The 20,115-nt window shown below is 45.6% G+C and overlaps 2 protein-coding genes across 3 annotated transcripts in view; both read right to left on the reverse strand.

The window, feature by feature from the left end:
- arl6ip1 (ARL6 interacting reticulophagy regulator 1) overlaps positions 1-1,999 on the reverse strand; it is a 26,734-nt gene extending 24,735 nt beyond the window's left edge. Inside the window, exon 1 of the mRNA XM_084141901.1 lies at positions 1,840-1,999. Within this exon, the coding sequence (XP_083998027.1) occupies positions 1,840-1,875 (36 nt within the window). The 5' untranslated portion in view covers positions 1,876-1,999. The remainder of the gene's footprint in view (positions 1-1,839) is intronic.
- A 1,148-nt stretch (positions 2,000-3,147) lies between these two features.
- smg1 (SMG1 nonsense mediated mRNA decay associated PI3K related kinase) overlaps positions 3,148-20,115 on the reverse strand; it is a 97,477-nt gene continuing 80,509 nt past the window's right edge. For both annotated transcript variants that reach the window (XM_084185977.1, XM_084185976.1), the window contains 9 exons: positions 18,285-18,422; positions 17,958-18,110; positions 10,057-10,236; positions 9,454-9,681; positions 8,714-8,937; positions 7,984-8,084; positions 7,497-7,673; positions 5,805-5,911; positions 3,148-5,024 (listed from right to left, as the gene is read on the reverse strand). In XM_084185977.1, the coding sequence (XP_084042103.1) occupies positions 4,947-5,024; positions 5,805-5,911; positions 7,497-7,673; positions 7,984-8,084; positions 8,714-8,937; positions 9,454-9,681; positions 10,057-10,236; positions 17,958-18,110; positions 18,285-18,422 (1,386 nt within the window). In that variant the 3' untranslated portion in view covers positions 3,148-4,946. The remainder of the gene's footprint in view (positions 5,025-5,804; positions 5,912-7,496; positions 7,674-7,983; positions 8,085-8,713; positions 8,938-9,453; positions 9,682-10,056; positions 10,237-17,957; positions 18,111-18,284; positions 18,423-20,115) is intronic.

A 20,115-nucleotide genomic window follows, 5' to 3' on the forward strand; every position in this document is an offset into this window, starting at 1 on the left:
AGTTGATCCTCTGTGGTAGATTTGTTTAGTGGTTAAATGTAATCAATGACAGACAAGGCCTGACTGCCACATCTGAGAGCTATCGTTAAGCTGTCAAAGCACAATTGGACTGAAGACAATTTCAAACAGATTCTAGGGCGTTCACTCACTGCTCTAGAACAGCAGTTCAAACTTTTTCCCACGCACAGCACGTCTTTCTATGGTCACACTGTTTTTGCAGGTTTAAAGCTTATTTCCTGCAATTCTACACATTTTGTCATGGTGTGCAGAGAGAATTCTGCAGTTTTAAAGCTAATTTTCTTGCAATTCTATACATTTTGTCATGTCTAATGTGTATTCATGTGATTTGAGTGACTCGAACATTACAAAATCTATGGGCAAAAAAAACTTTAGTCGACATGGGATAGTCTGGACATTCCTTACAAGTTATAAATAGCTCTAAGAAATGCAATGACTGACATGACAAGTGGGAAACTGATGATGCACTACCCAATTTCGAAATTGCACCATGTGTTCTACATGGGTGCAAAACATGGGGGGGGGGGCTCGCCCCACAGTTTGGGAACCACTGCTAGAGAATGTAGTGAAATACAGATAAATTCAAGAGGGTGCTACTAAATTAATGTCTAAACCTAGTTTAGCCCATGTCACTATGAATCACATACAATTAATAATTAGATTGTTCTCTACAATATTACTACCTAATATGCTTGTACTTAACAGTGTTGATTAAATGATAACGTTAGTATGTAGTGTCCTTCGCTAGTTCTCTTCCATTGTTCGGCATTGGGAGACGGTAACGTCTGCGCTTTGGACCAATCAAAATCAACTTGATACCCTCGTCATATTCATCCCCCAGATCCGTGGCTTTCTATTCCTCTAACCCTGGTCAATCAATGTTGAGAGGGGCCGTTTCTATGGCAATTTAAAAGGTTAGACTAAGACATTCACTATGAAAACATGAACACTTTTCCGGGGAGGGTAGATATTGAAATTCTGTCTTAGCGTTGTTAATTAATATGATCCATTTGGTTTTCTATTCCGCGGTTATCACACACGAACCTGCAGCCAATAGCTAGCTTGTCAGTTGACGTTGGAATTTAGCACTGTTCTGCCAACGTTCGGAGCAGCGACCACTTCTGACCATGGTCTTCATTACACTATTCACTCTAATCATGCTACATTCTCTGAGTAAATCGTCTAACTTTTGAACTATATTTTAGTTATCTTTCTGTGGCTGATCAAATAGTTAAGGTAGCGCAATGTTGGGAATTTCACGTGGGATGTTTAGTAATTTCACACGATACAAATTAGCCAGACATTAGGCTCGCTCGGCTTGCCAGCTGAACGTCTGTCACATTTAAAATGACCTTACGGACAGCCGTCTGTTGGGTAGCCAGTCAAATAAACACAGCTAGCTGTATGTATGCTAGTTACAAGACCGCCTTTCATCAATTAGCGATCTCATGCGTTAACAGCTAGTTAACTAAATAATAAGCAATAATGTTAGCTAATATTAGGCCAATATTAGACTGCATAACTCATTTTGTTGGCGTAGCTAACGTTAACGGCCTATGTAAAATGATACATAGGCCGTCTAACAAACCATGACTTGGTTAATTCACTCAGACGGGCAGATTAAATATTGAATGTGTTGTTTGGCACGGTTTTCATTTTCACTGATCCTTCTTCGCTAGCAAACTACGTCCAACTAATGCTAGTATAGCTGGCTAATTGTTAGCATTAAGGCCGTTGACAGCAAGAGTCAAGCAACACTACGACGTTAACTAGCTTAGGAAGAAAGGCTTGTCAAGTCGAAGGTGGGATAACGTTACTTACGAGTACGTTCGCGCTTTTATTGTCTCCCTCTGCCATAACTAGCGGTTGTTTAATCTTACGATGTTTTAAAGGCAACTTTGAAACGACCCAGGGACGCAGCAGACGCCTCCCTCTCGTCTTTGTGGCTCTTGCAGGTTTCACAAACCAACTGCTAGCTGCCTGGCAGGATGTTTTTTTTTTAACGCATACAAAAAAACGCGTCATGGCTAAAGGCTTTATGGGTAATGTAGTTCACGCCACTTTTCTCGGCCTCGCCCAAAATAAAACCCTCAGTTGACATTTATGACCCAATTCATTTAAAATCAATAAACCGTTTGTTTCGCAGGATGAAACTCCTACCACAATGTGCCCCCGCACATTGACTCTGCAACGGTACCCCCCTGTATATATAGCCTCCCTACTGTCACTTTATTTAACTTCTGCTCTTTTTTTCTCAACACTTTTTTTTTTTTGTTATTTTATTTTTACTTTTTTTGTTTAAAATAAATGCACTGTTGGTTAAGGGCTGTAAGTAAGCATTTCACTGTAATGTCTGCACCGGTTGTATTCGGCGCATGTGACCAATAAAATTTGATTTGATTTGAAGGAAATTAGTAGAATGAGCAATAATTGAATTGGCGAAACTCTGACCAATTTCACAAATCACTTGATTAGGTTAGCTTGAATGGAATTGGAAGATTAATTTAATGTCAGTCAGGCGTTTGGGCCACTGACCACAGCTGAAGTCCTCAAGGGCCTCTGTGTTACATTTCCCCCTAACTGACTGGATCTTGATTCGTTTATTGGCTGATTGACCAGTGAGCTCATTCACCAGTTTATAACCATTACTGGATAGTCTGAAGTGAATTCCTTTCCTTGGTAAAGTCCCAAATTGTACCCTATTCCCCTTAGGGCACTTTACCCATCCTGTTTCCACATCAGTGTAAATAAAAGTGTTTTCAACAGTGTGGCTTCTCATCCAAAGCAGCAGAAGTACATGCACATTTGTCTTTTTAGTTATGAGAGTATGGGACCTAGAAAAACAATGGAAAAGTGTATGGAGAGGGTCCTAAAAATCTGCATGTTCTTCCATTTTCTATGTACATGCAGTTCATATGTTCAGTTTACAGTATCAATATTTCCACCTGGAGAAATAATTCTAGAATAAAATAACTTCACTGTATTTTCATTGGCATCACCGTACAAGAATGAAAAATATCAGCCATCGCATCATAGACATAAAAAATAGTCAAACACTTAAATAAATACACCCCTTTATTAACGATGCCTATGTTCTGCAAATACAAAACAGAGACCAAAAAACAGACAACAATTTTAAATCTACGTTTATTTCAAACAAAATCCAATAAAATCTTTTAAGAAATAACAGTTTTGTACTATCACCCAAAAAAAAAACATCCACTATTCCTTTACTTGTCTATTCTACTTATTTCTCCCACTAAAAAAGGTAAAACTAGAAGGTCAGTTAGTAAGGATCAGTAAAACACAAGCTATAGGGCTGGAGAGTATACATACCATATTAGGAAGGAAGGATACTACTTACTCACACACAGGCAGAGAGTCAAAAAAGGAAAAAGCAATCTAGTCTAAAGGTTTTCTCTTTTATAAACAAGGGGGTAGGGAGGAGAAGCCTACAATATAACAGATATGAATAAAGATGCACATTGAAGAAAAATGGATTTTACATGGATTTCTCTCAGGTCAAGGTTTACGTCCCAAGTGACACCCTATTCCCTATTTAGGGCACTACCTTTGACCTTCGACCCAAACGTCTCTGGTCAAAAGTAGTGCACTGTATAGGGGACATGGTGCCATTCGGGATGTAAACCAAGATTCAGATAATAACTAGCTAGAACTTTGACCACTTTGTCGTCCTTTCTCAGTCAATCCCCAAATCTCAACTCCCCTAACAGAAAGTCATAACTTCAGACAATAGGATTAGTTAACTTGAGGCATATTTTTACTCAGTGCCGAAACATAAAAAAAAAAAAAAAAAAACACGACAGTGAATCTTCTCCCCAAAAACCCATCTCCACTTGATAATCCATTTTTTACGTGAAACTTGTGTGATACACAATTTCTAAAGAGCTTTGTAAAATATGTATTTTTTTTCCTTCCGCTTTACAATAAATGTTTCAGAGAAGAAAAAAGAAAAATAGTCTGATGACACAATTTTATTTAATGAAATCATTTTCCCCTCAGGCTTCGGATTCAGCCGACAGATTCCCCCCCCCCCCCCATGCCACACCTGCCCAATCACAACTCACGCAGCTTAGTCACTGGCCAATCAGAATCACTGTACCATCAGGGAGGAGATTGGTTTAAAAACAGGAGCAACCAATCAGCTCTTCAGACCCTGGCAAATCTGCCCCTTTCTCCACCCCTCTGAATGAGGTCCAAACCCAACGGCATGCTGGGTAAACCAGCTCAGCTGTTAAGGGGGGGGGGGGGGGTCATCGGTGGTAACAGTGAGTGGAGGGTGGTGGTTTTCATTTGGGGAGGGTAAAGGTTATTCAAAACATAGGGTAGAGGGGGAGGGACTTATTATCACACCTTCCCTCCCAATTCCCCTACTCCCCTTCCTGTCCCAGACAGACCCCCCCCCACCCGTACAGACAAGCAGGGTGGTCGGATCGGGCTGCAGACAGACTGCAGAGTGACCCTTTAGCTGGTTGTGTTAGCTGGGTCCATTGCCAGGTGGCAGGGTTGGGTGGGACTGGGTGTAGCCAGCCAATCAGCCAGGCAGGCAGGCAGGCAGACAGCTTTAGTGCTGCTACGGTACGGGGTACGGGAGTACAGGTTCCATGGTGGGCCCCTAGGAGGTTATATGGGGGGGGTGTATCTTGACCCTCCCCCTCCCCCTCCTTCCCCATCAGCGTGTGGCACGGTTGAGTGCTGCTGCTCCAGCGGCTCCTCCCCTCCTTCCTTCGCCCCCCCCCCCCCAGGCCCAGACAGACACGCCTAACCCTAACCCTGCCAGAACAGGGCAGGTGGGTAACAGGGTATCTGGGTGTCTGGTCTGGAGGTTCGGTTGGATGTCTAACCCTCCCACTGCGAGGCTCGGTTGTGTGCTGGAACCAAAGAGATGCACCACAGGGAGACACCGTTCACACCCAGGCTGTCCAACCCTCGTACAGCTGGGACAGATTGTCCATGTTGGTGGCCTCCTTTATCACACAGTCCACCTGGAGAGGTGAGGGAGAGAGGGGAGATGAGGAGACGGAGAAGGGAGAGAGGGATAGAAGAGGAGAGGGAGAGGAGGAAAGGGGAGAGAGAGGAGACCGGGATTAGGCAAAGGAGGAGGAAAAAGCAGTTGTCAACAAAGTGTGTAAAGCAGTGTGTAGCTAGCTGCCCAGTGTGTAAAGCAGTGTGTAGCTAGCTGCCCAGTGTGTAAAGCAGTGTGCAGCTAGCTGCCCAGTGTGTAAAGCAGTGTGCAGCTAGCTGCCCAGTGTGTAGCTAGCTGCCCAGTGTGTAAAGCAGTGTGTAGCTAGCTGCCCAGTGTGTAGCTAGCTGCCCAGTGTGTAAAGCAGTGTGTAGCTAGCTGCCCAGTGTGTAAAGCAGTGTGTAGCTAGCTGCCCAGTGTGTAGCTAGCTGCCCAGTGTATAAAGCAGTGTGTAGCTAGCTGCCCAGTGTGTAAAGCAGTGTGTAGCTAGCTGCCCAGTGTGTAGCTAGCTGCCCAGTGTATAAAGCAGTGTGTAGCTAGCTGCCCAGTGTGTAAAGCAGTGTGTAGCTAGCTGCCCAGTGTGTCGCTAGCTGCCCAGTGTGTAGCTAGCTGCCCAGTGTGTAGCTAGCTGCCCAGTGTGTAGCTAGCTGCCCAGTGTGTAAAGCAGTGTGTCGCTAGCTGCCCAGTGTGTAAAGCAGTGTGTCGCTAGCTGCTCAGTGTGTAAAGCAGTGTGTCGCTAGCTGCCCAGTGTGTAAAGCAGTGTGTCGCTAGCTGCTCAGTGTGTAAAGCAGTGTGTAGCTACCTGCTCAGAGACACTCATCCTCCTGTTGGGGTCCACGTCTCTCCCCTCCAGCTTGGCTTTCACCCTCTTCCACACGCTCACCGCGTACGAGTTCCTCTCCTGGACAGCTGCAGCACACACACACACCACGTCATAGTCAACACACACACGGACAGATAGACGTCCGAGACAGCAAGCCTCAGAGCCCCACAGCTTGCGTACCAAATGGCACTCTATTCCTTATACAGTGCCTTCGGAAAGTATTCAGACCCCTTGACTTTTTCTACACTGTGTTACATTACAGCCTTATTTTAAAATTGATTAAATAAAACAATTTCCTCAGCAATCTACTCACAATACCCCATTATGACAAAGTGAAAACAGGCATTTTGAAATGTTACCAAATTTATTAAAAACAAAAAATAGAAAGGCCTTATTTACGTATGTATTCAGACCCTTTGCTACGAGACTCGAAATTGAGCTCAGGTGCATCCTATTTCCATTGATCATCCTTGAGATGTTTCTACAACTTGATTGGAGTCCACCTGTGGTAAATTCAATTGATTGGACATGATTTGGAAAGGCACACACCTGTCTATATAAGGTCACACAGTTGACAGTGCAAAATCCAAGCCATGAGGTCGAAGGAATTGTCCGTAGAGCTCCGAGACAGGGGCACAGATCTGGGGAAGGGTACCAAAACATTACTGCAGCATTGAAGGTCCCCAAGAACACAGTGGCCTCCATCATTCTGTAATGGAAGAAGTTTGAAACTAAGACTCTTCCTAGAGCTGGCCGCCCGGCCAAACTGAGCAATCGGGGAGAAGGGCCTTGGTCAGGGAGGTGACCAAGAACCCGATGGTCACTCTGACAGAGCTCTAGAGTTCCTTCCAGAAGGACAACCATCTCTGCAGCACTCCACCAATCAGGCCTTTATGGTAGAGTGGCCAGACGGAAGCCACTCCTCAGTGAAATGCACGATAGCCCGCTATGAGTTTGCCAAAAGGCACCTAAAGACTCTCAGACCATGAGAAACAAGATTCTCTGGTCTGATGAAACCAAGATTGAACTCTTTGGCCTGAATGCCAAGCGCCACGTCTGGAGGAAACCTGGCACCATCCCTACGGTGAAGCATGGTGGTGGCAGCATCATGCTGTTGGGATGTTTTTCAGCGGCAGGGACTGGGAGACTAGTCAGGATCGAGGCAAAGATGAACGGCGCAAAGTACAGTGAGATCCTTGATGAAAACCTGCTCCAGAGCTCTCAGGACCTCAGACTGGGGCGAAGGTTCACCTAACAGGACAACGACCCTAAGCACACAGCCAAGACAACACAGGAGTGGCTTTGGGACAAGTCTCTGAACGTCCTTGAGTGGCCCAGCCAGAGCCCGGACTTGAACCTGATCGAACATCTCTGGAGAGACCTGAAAATAGCTGTGCAGCGACGCTCCCCATCAAACCTGACAGAGCTTGTGAGGATCTGCAGAGAAGAATGGGAGAAACTCCCCAAATACAGGTGTGCCAAGCTTGTAGCATTATACCCAAGAAGACTTGAGGCTGTAATCGCTGCCAAAGGTGCTTCAACTAAGTATTGAGTAAAGGGTCTGAATACTTATGTAAACGTGATATTTCAGTCTTTTTTTTCTGCCACTTCTTCTAATAATGCACTCATTGAATTGGAGGTCAGGGGTTAGATAGAGGTTAGGGGTCGTACCTCGTCCCGTCTTGGGGTCACGTACAGACCGCTTGGGGCTGGGATTCAGACCCTTGCTGGTCATAGTCTGAGCGCTAGGGGGGGTGTCCGCCGGGGTGCCAAGGTTACGGGGGAGGAGCTTGCGTGAATTCTGGGACATTGAGTCAGTCTGAGTCTTCACACCACTGCACTTCACTGCTGGAGGGAGGGAGGGAGGGAGGGAGGGAGGGGGGGAGGGGGGCAGAGAGCAGGAGAGGGGGAGAGAGAGCAGGAGAGGGGGAGAGAGCAGGAGAGAGAGCAGGAGAGAGTAATCATTGCCTGTGAGCTCTGAAGCGAGATGCAATTTTTCCTCATTCTGGTATTTATTAACACAGGTTATCACATTAAACAAAGGGCACCCTATTCACTATGTAGTGCCCTACTTTTGACCAGGGACCATAGTAGTACACTACATTGGGAGTAGGGTGCCTTCAGCCAGGGTAGTGCACCATGAGGGGGGTGTAGTTACCTGCAGCGAAGCTGGTCTGAGCTGTAGAGGTGGGGCTGGAACAGTCTCCGCTCCTCTCTGTCACCAACGGAGACGCAAAGCCAACCAGGCCGTTATACACACTGGAGACAGAGAGAGAGAGAAGGGACAGGGTGTCAGTACGGGTAGGGGTTTGTGTAACTCTGGTGTGTGTCGTTCCTTCACGGTGTGTGTGTGTGTGTACCTGGTGCTCCGTGTGTGTCGTTCCTTCACGGTGTGTGTGTGTGTACCTGGTGCTCTGTGTGTGTCGTTCCTTCACGGTGTGTGTGTGTGTGTGTGTGTGTGTACCTGGTGCTCTGTGTGTGTCGTTCCTTCACGGTGTGTGTGTGTGTGTGTACCTGGTGCTCTGTGTGTGTCGTTCCTTCACGGTGTGTGTGTGTGTGTACCTGGTGCTCTGTGTGTGTCGTTCCTTCACGGTGTGTGTGTGTGTGTGTGTGTGTACCTGGTGCTCTGTGTGTGTCGTTCCTTCACGGTGTGTGTGTGTACCTGGTGCTCTGTGTGTGTCGTTCCTTCACGGTGTGTGTGTGTGTGTGTGTACCTGGTACTCTGTGTGTGTCGTTCCTTCACGGTGTGTGTGTGTGTGTGTACCTGGTGCTCTGTGTGTGTCGTTCCTTCACGGTGTGTGTGTGTGTGTGTGTGTGTGTACACCTGGTACTCTGTGTGTGTCGTTCCTTCACGGTGTGTGTGTGTGTGTGTGTGTGTGTGTGTGTACCTGGTACTCTGTGTGAGTAGTTCCTTCAGGGTAGCAGGTATCTCCTGCAGTAGCTCCACCCCCTCCTGACTGGATCCTCCCCCTCGAGGCTGGCCCGTTGCCTGGACGACAGTGAACAGCACGATCTGCACGTTGTCCTGCCAAGCCTTGTACTCCGACAGGAACTGGCGCACGCTGCCCTCGTAGGTCACTTCCTCCCCCTCCGCCAGCGCGTTCTCCTCGTCCTACGGGAGAGACAGAAGACGTTTCACTGGCTCCTTTATCTGGTTCATCTACAGTCAATGAACTAAGCAGACCAGACCGGGACTGTGACAATTACTTTTCTATGGTAAACTGCCTGAGTAAGACATCTTCATTTATCCACCATCTTTGCTACGGTAGGGGGCCTGGGAGGGACAAATAGGGCAGAGGTAAGGGGCCCACGCAGGGACAAACAGAGCGGGCCGAGGTCAGGTCAGTTAGGAAGGAGTTGGTGTGAAAAGGCAAAGGGGGTTTATCAAATGTATTTTCATATAAATATTTTTTTTATCAAATAAATCATTATGAAAGTTGCATAGTGGATTGCTGAGAGTATCATGTATCTCTAGGTCTCCCTGTTTGTGTGTCACTGTCCGTACCTTTGCATTGGCCCACAGCAGGTGGTATGTGTCTGTGTGTGTGTGTGTGTGTGTGTGTGTGTGTGTGTGTGTGTGTGTGTGTGTGTGTGTGTGTATGTGTATGTGTATCTGTGTCTCCCGTACCTTGGCCATGGCCTTCAGCAGGTGTTTGACGTCAGCCAGGTGGCGGTTGTGATTGGACAGGATGCCCTTGATGCTGTCCACCAATAGCTGCAGTGTTTCCGTGGCGACGTCCAGCTGCTGCTCGCGCTCCTCTTGCACAGCCCCCTGGGTAGCCAGCTCCTGACCCAGCTGCTTCTGGGCACAGGCCAGCCAATCAGGGCTGCCGATGGGCAGCTCCAACGCCGGGCTCTGAGGTTGAGGGGAGAGGAAAGATGAGAGAGTGACGCGAGTCCCAAATGGTACACCTATCCCCTTTATCAGCACTGCCCAACACGGTTCCTGGAGAGCTCCTCTCCTGTAGGATTTTGCTCCAACCCCAGTTGTAACTAAACTGATTCAGCTTATCAACCAGCTAAATACTTACAGTCAGGTGTGCTAGATTAGGGTTGGAGTGAAAACCTAGTGTCGGAGGGCGGAGTGTCTGCTGGTTTCTTGCATTTCCTTTCAATTTGTGTCCAATTAACACCTAAATACTCACCAGTCTGTGGAGCAGCTGTAGCTATGGGTTAGGGATCAGTACTCAGTCTGTGGAGCTGTAGCTAGGGGTCAGGGGTCAGTACTCACCAGTCTGTGCAGCAGCTGTAGCTCTATGGGGGAGACGGAGGTGTTGAACTGGGCAGCGTAGGAGCAGGTCTGCTGGCACCTCTTCAGCAGCTCAAACAGAGTAGAGTCCATGCTCAGGGCCTCGGAGGTCCGCGTCCGCAGACCCTCAAAGTTCAGTATGGTACTGCACAGGAACGTCACCTGGGACAGGAATAATAACGTTTATGACAACACCTGGTAATGGGAATAACAATGTTTAGGACAACACCTGGTAATGGGAATAACACAGTTTAGGACAACACCTGATAATGGGAATAACACAGTTTAGGACAACACCTGGTAATGGGAATAACACAGTTTAGGACAACACCTGGTAATGGGAATAACACAGTTTAGGACAACACCTGGTAATGGGAATAACACCGTTTAGGACAACACCTGGTAATGGGAATAACACCGTTTAGGACAACACCTGGTAATGGGAATAACACCGTTTAGGACAACACCTGGTAATGGGAATAACACCGTTTAGGACAACACCTGGTAATGGGAATAACACCGTTTAGGACAACACCTGGTAATGGGAATAACACCGTTTAGGACAACACCTGGTAATGGGAATAAGACTGTTTAGGACAACACCTGGTAATGGGAATAACACCGTTTAGGACAACACCTGGTAATGGGAATAACACCGTTTAGGACAACACCTGGTAATGGGAATAACACCGTTTAGGACAACACCTGGTAATGGGAATAACACCGTTTAGGACAACACCTGGTAATGGGAATAACACCGTTTAGGACAACACCTGGTAATGGGAATAACACCGTTTAGGACAACACCTGGTAATGGGAATAACACCGTTTAGGACAACACCTGGTAATGGGAATAACACCGTTTAGGACAACACCTGGTAATGAGAATAACACCGTTTAGCACAACACCTGGTAATGGGAATAACACCGTTTAGGACAACACCTGGTAATGGGAATAACACCGTTTAGGACAACACCTGGTAATGGGAATAACACCGTTTAGGACAACACCTGGTAATGGGAATAACACCGTTTAGGACAACACCTGGTAATGGGAATAACACCGTTTAGGACAACACCTGGTAACGGGAATGATAAAGTTGAGAACGACACCTGGTAACGGGAATAATAAAGTTGAGGACGACACCTGGTAACGGGAATGATAAAGTTGAGAACGACACCTGGTAACGGGAATGATAAAGTTGAGGATGACACCTGGTAACTGGAATGATAAAGTTGAGGACGACACCTGGTAACGGGAATAACACATTTGAGGACGACACCTGGTAACGGGAATAATAAAGTTGAGGACGACATCTAGTAACGGGAATAATAAAGTTGTGGATGACACCTAGTAACAGGAATGATAAAGTTGAGGACAACACCTGTAACAGGAATGACAAAGTTGAGGAACGTCAATTGGTAGTTGGAATAAAGTTTAGATATAATTTTAAATTCGTATAAAAAAAAAAAAAAAGGTTAAATCAGCAGAAATAGCTATCCAGGGCCAGGCTTGAAGAACACGTGGTTACTAGCTTGAACATACGGCCCGTCGCAGTGCCCTGGTCAAAATATGTGCACTATACAAATGTTTTACATTTTACATTTTAGTCATTTAGCAGACGCTCTTATCCAGAGCGACTTACAGTTAGTGAATACATATTTTTTTATACTGGCCCCCCGTGGGAATCGAACCCACAACCCTGGCATTGCAAACGCCATGCTCTATCAACTGAGCTACATCCCTGCCGGCCATTCCCTCCCCTACCCTGGACGACGCTGGGCCAATTGTGCGCCGCCCATGAGTCTCCCGGTCGCGGCCGGCTGCGACAGAGCCTGGATTCGAACCAGGGTCTCTAGTGGCACAGTTAGCACTGCGATGCAGTGCCTTAGACCACTGCGCCACTCAGGAGTTAGGAGTTTTCCATAAGCGCCTTCCTTCGGCTAAATAGCCGATAACAGATTAACTGTAATCCGGCTACTTTTTCCACTGTATAAATTAACTAGGCTTCTTTTCATTTCAAAGTTTAAATTCGGTAGTCAGAAATGTACGTATAGCCTTCTCCCGCTAGAATGAACGCTATGCACCTTCTAGTGCTGTATTGATAGGACAGGCGCCTGTCAGTCACAGAGCGAGCGATGGCAGGGAAACACTGCTGGTTAGTCAGTCTGCTCTCTGTCCCGCCTCTCGGTACCAGTGTTATTTTTGTACGCTGTAGTTGGCTGCGGTCAAATGTATTTTCACTGAGGAGGGAGAGCATTGATGTGGCTTCATCGTCTCATGTGAGAGAATTTACACATCCCACGTACGTGGTAATGATGAGTTGAAATCCACGTATTGTTTTGTGGTATTTGGTATTTCATTAGGATCCCCATTAGCTGTTATGAAAGCAGCAGCTACTCTTCCCGGGGGTCCACACGAAACATGACATAATACAGAACCTTAATAGACAACCGCTCAAGCAGAAAACTACATCAATTTAAAAAGATTGCACACGTAGCCTACATACCAATACATCCACACAAAATATCTAGGTCAAATAGGGGAGAGGCGTTGTGCCGTAAGGTGTTGCTTTAAACCAGGTTTGCTATTCTTTTCAGCAATATGAGATGGAAGGGAATTCCATTTAATAATGCCGCTATATAATATTGTACGCTTTCTTGAATTTGTTCTGGATTTGGGGACTGTGAAAAGACCCCTTGTGGCATGTCTGATGGGGTAAGTGTCAGAGCTGTGTGTAAGTTGACTAAGCAAACAATTTGGAATTTTCAACACGTTAATGTTTCTTATAAAAAAGAAGTGATGCAGTCAGTCTCTCCTCAACTCTTAGCCAATATAGACTGGCATGCATAGTATTAATATTAGCCCTCTGATTACAATGAAGAGCAAAACGTGCCGCTCTGTTCTGGGCCAGCTGCAGCTTAACTAGGTCTTTCTTTGTAGCACTTGACCACACGACTGGACAATAATCAAGACAAAACTAGAGCCTGCAGGACTTGCTTGGTGGAGTGTGGTGTCGAGAGTATATCTCTTTATTACGGACAGACCACTCCCCATCTTTTCAACCATTGAATTTATATGTTTTGACCATGACAGTTTACAATCTAAGGTGACACCAAGTAATTTAGTCTCCTCAACTTGTTCAACAGCCACACCATTCATTACCAGACTCAGCCGAGGTCTAGAACTTAGGGAATGATTTGTACCAAATACAATGCTCTTAGTTTTCGAGATGTTCAGGACCAGTTTATTACTGGCCACCTATTCAAAAACTGACTGCAACTCCTTGTTAAGGGTTTCAGTGACTTCATTAGCTGTGGTGGCTGACATACAGTGGGGAGAACAAGTATTTGATACACTGCCGATTTTGCAGGTTTTCCTACTTACAAAGCATGTAGAGGTCTGTAATTTTTATCATAGGTACACTTCAACTGTGAGAGACGGAATCTAAAACAAAAATCCAGAAAATCACATTGTATGATTTTTAAGTACCGTAATTTTCTGACTATAAGCCGCGCCTTTTTTCCCATTTTTCGACCCTGCGGCTTATATAACGGTGCGGCTAATCTATGGATTTTTACAGCTAACGGCCACTAGAAGACCTCCTAAATCTATGGATGTTACAGGTTACAGTCCACCAACTTTAACTCTATGGGCTCTATGACCGGTCCGCGCCCCCCACCTTTAAGCGGCGGGCTCCAGCAGGAAAAGCTGGAGGCCGGAAAAGAGTGAGACAGGTAGCGCGCAAAAGTAAAAGTGGAACCGAGAGTGGTACGAGAGACAGAACGAGAGACAGAACGAGAGCAAGACAGACAGACATTACGAGAGCGAGACAGTTTGTGCAAAGGAAGTTTTCATGCACAATCCATCTCTTTCCCGACAATCCCCTATGTGCACGAACCCTTACATATGGTAATTAAACATTAAAACACCTGCGGCTTATAGTCCATAGCGGCTTATATATGTACACATCATTCAATTTAGCTGCTGCGGCTTATACTCCGGTGCGCCTTATAGTGCGGAAAATACGGTAATTAATGTGCATTTTATTGCATGACATAAGTATTTGATACATCAGAAAAGCAGAACTTAATATTTGGTACAGAAACCTTTGTTTGCAATTACAGAGATCATACGTTTCCTGTAGGTCTTAACCAGGTTTGCACACACTGCAGCAGGGATTTTGGGCCACTCCTCCTTACAGACCTTCTCCAGATCCTTCAGGTTTCGGGGCTGTCGCTGGGCAATACGGACTTTCAGCTCCCTCCAAAGATTTTCTATTGGGTTCAGGTATGGAGACTGGCTAGGCCACTCCAGGACCTTGAGATGCTTCTTACGGAGCCACTCCTTAGTTGCCCTGGCTGTGTGTTTCGGGTCGTTGTCATGCTGGAAGACCCAGCTACGACCCATCTTCAATGCTCTTACTGAGGGAAGGAGGTTGTTGGCCAAGATCTTGCGATACATGGCCCCATCCATCCTCCCCTCAATACGGTGCAGTCGTCCTGTCCCCTTTGCAGAAAAGCATCCCCAAATAATGATGTTTCCACCTCCATGCTTCATGTTGGGATGGTGTTCTTGGGGTTGTACTCATCCTTCTTCTTCCTCCAAACACGGCGAGTGGAGTTTAGACCAAAAAGCTCTATTTTGTCTCATCAGACCACATGACCATCTCCCATTCCTCCTCTGGATCATCCAGATGGTCATTGGCAAACTTCAGACGGGCCTGGACATGCGCTGGCTTGAGCAGGGGGACCTTGCGTGCGCTGCAGGATTTTAATCCATGACGGCGTAGTGTGTTACTAATGGTTTTCTTTGAGACTGTGGTCCCAGCTCTCTTCAGGTCATTGACCAGGTCCTGCCGTGTAGTTCTGGGCTGATCCCTCACCTTCCTCATGATCATTGATGCCCCACGAGGTGAGATCTTGCATGGAGCCCCAGACCGAGGGTGATTGACCGTCATCATGAACTTCTTCCATTTTCTAATAATTGCACCAACAGTTGTTGACTTCTCACCAAGCTGCTTGCCTATTGTCCTGTAGCCCATCCCAGCCTTGTGCAGGTCTACAATTTTACCCCTGATGTCCTTACACAGCTCTCTGGTCTTGGCCATTGTGGAGAGGTTGGAGTCTGTTTGATTGAGTGTGTGGACAGGTGTCTTTTATACAGGTAACGAGTTCAAACAGGTGCAGTTAATACAGGTAATGAGTGGAGAACAGGAGGGCTTCTTAAAGAAAAACTAACAGGCCTGTGAGAGACGGAATTCTTACTGGTTGGTAGGTGATCAAATACTTATGTCATGCAATAAAATGCAAATTAATTACTTAAAAATCATACAATGTGATTTTCTGGATTTTTGTTTTAGATTCAGTCTCTCACAGTTGAAGTGTACCTATGATAAAAATTACAGACCTCTACATGCTTTGTAAGTAGGAAAACCTGCAAAATCGGCAGTGTATCAAATACTTGTTCTCCTCACTGTATATGGTTGAATCGTCAGCATTCATGGACACACAGGCTTTATTTCATCGTGGCACATTGAGTGTTTCATAAAGCCTACACAACCAGGGTGTCGGGTAACAGGCTATTTACTGTGCTTTGATTGACGACCAAACAGCAAGCGTTCACTAGTTTATAAAAAGGTGCCAAACTGACTGAATAATTCAAATCTCCTATATCCCTTTGCTATTCATAAATCATACGTGTCCATGTCCATGTCATCATGTCCATGGTATCGCGTCGGGACACGTAAACCAAATATCTTGTTTGTATTTAACTAGGATTTGAAGCCCATGTCGAGACTTGCCTGTGAAGCCTAGTGAAGGGTTGTTCAAACAAACGGCTCTTTTTGAACTGATATTTTAGGTGAACAGAACCGAATCGGTGAGAGAGCCGTTCATTTGGTTCCCTAATTTGCATACTGGAAGGTTACTACTGCTTCTTGGCGATTCTCTGCAGATAATATTATGAAAACACTCGATGAAGACGTTGAATCATCACTGAAGGAACAATAGGCAGTAGAGCCTTATTCTGGTCCAAGATATGATCAAAGAAAACACACTGAAGGTTAGAAAAAGCTAACGTCATGATACTTATATGGTAATATTAAGGATATTGATATTGGCCTACTGATTTGATTGAAGTGTTGACAAGGGAGTAGTCAACTGCTGCTTTCTGTGAAGCAAAGCCCATGTTTAACACCTGCTTCATGAAGCAAAGCCCATGTTTAACACCTGCTTCATGAAGCAAAGCCCATGCTTAACACCCGCTTCATTCTTCAGTCATACCTGTAGGTCTATTCATGGGGCCTGACTCTGCATAAAAGTAGGAGTGCATGATATGGCGGGGGGTCTGGGGGGTCCTCCCCCTGAATCTTTTGCATTTTAAATGTATTTTTCCTGCAATTCTGCTCAATGGGTTACACGTCTGGTGAGTATGCAGGCCATGGAAGAACTAGGACATTTTCAGCTTCCAGGAATTTTGTACAGATCCTTGCGTGCATTATCATGCTGAAACATAAGGTGATGGCGCCAGATGAATGGCACGACAATGGGCCTCACTCTCGTCACGGTATCTCTGTGCATTCAAATTGCCATCGATAAAATGCAATTGTGTTCGTTGTCCGTAGCTTATGCCTGCACATACCATAACCCCACCGCCACCATTGGGCACTCTGTTCACAACGTTGACATCAGCAAACCGCTTGCCCCCACGCCGCCATACACGTGGTCTGCGGTTGTAAGGCCGGTTGGACATACTGCCAAATTCTCTGAAACGACGTTGGAGGCGGCTTATAGTAGAGAAATTAAAATTCAATTATCTGGCAATAGCTCTGGTGGACATTCCTGCAGTCAGTATGCCAATTGCACTGCTCCCTCAAAACTTGAGACATCTGTGGCATTGTGTTGTGAGACAAAACTGCACATTTTAGAGTGGCCTTTTATTGTCCCCAGCACAAGGTGCACCTGTGTAATGATCATGCTGTTTAATCAGCTTCTTGATATGCCACACCTGTCAGGTGGATGGAATATTTTGGCAAAGGATAAACGCTTACTAACAGGGATGTAAACTAATTTGTGCACAAAATATGAGAGAAATAAGCTTTTTGTGTGTATGGAAAATGTCTGGGATCTTTTACTTCAGCTCATGAAACATGGGACCATCACTTTACATGTTGCATTTATATTTTTGTTCAGTGTATATTGTTTCTCAATAGGGAATCTAAGTTTACTTGACAGAACAAAAGGCTATACGGACTAAATTGAAAGAGTAGACTCGTTTTTCTGACTAGATTACTAATCTACCGCCTTCCCTCAAAGTCCCACCCACAGTGGTTTGATTGACAGGTCTGAAACTCTACCAACTCTGTGACTCAAACATCCTGCCCCATCCCCTGACAATCCCAGCCACAGTAAATGATTGACAGGTCAAACTGTTAAAGGGATAGTTCACCCAAATTACAAAAAGGCACATTGGTTTCCTTACCCTAAGTGTCCACAGCAGCATAGCCAATAAAATACATAATTTGATGATCATTATGGCAATTCATATCTTCCAGTAAAACTGTAAATATGACTTTCATCAAGACAGGTTTAATGTTAAAAAAGTTACTACTTAGAAGATAGTCCTGATCATATAGGCCTAGACGATATCCAAAACAACTAAACACACTGAATTAATACATGTTCAGTAATCACGGCATTAGAATGTACAAGAAGCCAACAAAATAGAGCTCGGTAAGCAAAAAAAAATCCTGCCCATAATTCCCTTGCTGGCTATTTAATCTATTTGGTGGGCTACTCCATGTACTTCCAGAAAACCCGGACTATACAGGGAATAGAGTGCCATTGGGGACATAAACGCAGCACAGTGTAGGGTGGTGTACCTGACTGGTGCGCTGGCTCTCCCGGGCCACTAGGGCGCGGCGCTCTGCGATGGTCAGATCAAAGTCCTGGAGAACCGGGGCCAGGGCAGGGTTGGCCCCACCGGCCCACTTCAGACGCTGCTCTATACTGCCCTCTAGTGATGCCAGCTTCTCCTGCAGGCGGGGAGAGGAGAGATTCATTAAAGAAACAGCTACACATTCATTAAAGGACTAGACAGAGAAAGAGCGCATTTTATTTACTGGAGTAGTTAAGAGTAATGGTCTAGTTAGCTATCAAGGTTAACAGATTGGTGATGAGTAATCAAACCATCATGACTGTGTACTGACCTGTAAAGCAGTGATGGCCGCCTCGTCCTGGCTGAGTTTGTAAAGCTTCTTCTTCATACTACTGAGGATGATGGAGCGAGGCGGAGGGCTCACACTCATTGGCTGGGTCCTAGGACCTAGCACGTCCTCATGCTGCCACTGGAATACACAGAGATAGGACAGGGTTAAAGGGAAAAATCCACCCCAAACCACTAACCGTGTTAAACAGTGTTAAATAACACTAATGTGTGAAAATATTTTTTGTTAACGAATATTTAATTTTGTCGTTATAACAATGTTGGTAGCAACAAGTGAAAATCGTTGCGGAAATCTGTCGAAGCTTAAGTCAACTACGAAACCCACAATGCAATGCTCTCTCTGGGCTGGCTGGCTGGCTAGCTAGCAAACACAGCTCCACACAATAATACCAGAGTCAATATCAGCATGTGAAGTAGCTAGCTAGCTGTAAAAACAAACGTGCAACTCTGCTACCCAGAGTGAGTGCAGAGTATGTTGCCATGGCAGCAAGGGCCCTTTCTCACAGACACACAAATAAATAGCTACTTCGTCATGACGATAAACATAGGAATGTGTTCTAGACAAGTATGCCCATTTTATCTATAGGCTGATATAGCAATCTGGTGTGAAGGTAATGGTTTTAAAAGCGTTATGAAATGTGATAGTGTTATCCCCATCTCCAGTGACCATGTACATTACACGACCAAAACATCTCATTCCAAAATCACGGGCATTCATATGGAGTTGGTCCCCCCATTTGCTGCTATAAACAGCCTCCACTCTTCTGGGAAGGCTTTCCACTAGATGTTGGAACATTGCTGCGGGGACTTGCTTCCATTCAGCCACAAGCCCATTAGTGAGGTCAGGCACTGATGTTGGGCGATTAGGCCTGGCTCGCAGTCGGTGTTCAAATTCATCGCAAAGGTGTTCGATGGGGTTGAGGTCAGAGCTCTGTGCAGGCCAGTCAAGTTCTTCCACACTGATCTCGACAAACCATTTCTGTATGGACCTCGCTTTGTGCACAGGGGCATTGTCATGCTGAAACAGGAAAGGGCCTTCCCCAAACTGTTGCCACAAAGTTGGAAGCACAGAATCATCTAGAACAGGGGTGTCAAACGTCCGGCCCGCGGGCCGGATCAGGCCCGCAAACGGGTTTAATCCGGCCCGCGAGATGATTTAGAAAAAAAAATATATATAATGTTTTTTTTTTTTGTAAAGTATAAAAATGCGCTGCAATTTTTCAATAAAATAAACTGCTGTTCCAATTGCGTCCACTGGATGGCGCAATAGCAATTGTGTTAAGCAAGCAAACTGTTTATACCGGGGCAGAGCAAGTAGGTCAAGCACGTGCAGCCAATGAGCTACTTTGTTTTGCCCGCGATATTTATTACGGCTTCTACTTTTAACATTATGTGCTTTGGCACCCTCATTGCCCCAATATGTCTCTGTCAAAAAAGAGAAAAGTGGACGCAGAGTGCAGAGTGTTCCAAGAAAAATGGTCATCCTATTTATTCACGGAATTGAATGGGAAAGCTGTATGTTTGGTGTGTTCAAAGCATGTTGCAGTGCTGAAAGAATATAACCTTTGTCGCCACTATGTGAGTCTTCATGCCGACAAATATGACAACTTTCAAGGACAGCGGAGATGAGAGAAGGTGAATGAACTGTTGGCGGGTCTGAAGAAACAGCAGTCTGTGTTTACTCACAGCCGAGACATCAGTGACGCTGCAGTGAAAGCTAGCTACCTCATTGCTAATGAAATCGCAGTGGCTTCAAAACCATTTAGTGAGGGTGAATTTGTAAAAACATGCATGATGAAGGCAGCGGAGATTGT

The sequence above is a fragment of the Coregonus lavaretus genome (genome assembly GCF_964263955.1).
Source record: "Coregonus lavaretus genome assembly, chromosome: 2".
Classification (NCBI taxonomy): Eukaryota; Metazoa; Chordata; class Actinopteri; order Salmoniformes; family Salmonidae; genus Coregonus; species Coregonus lavaretus.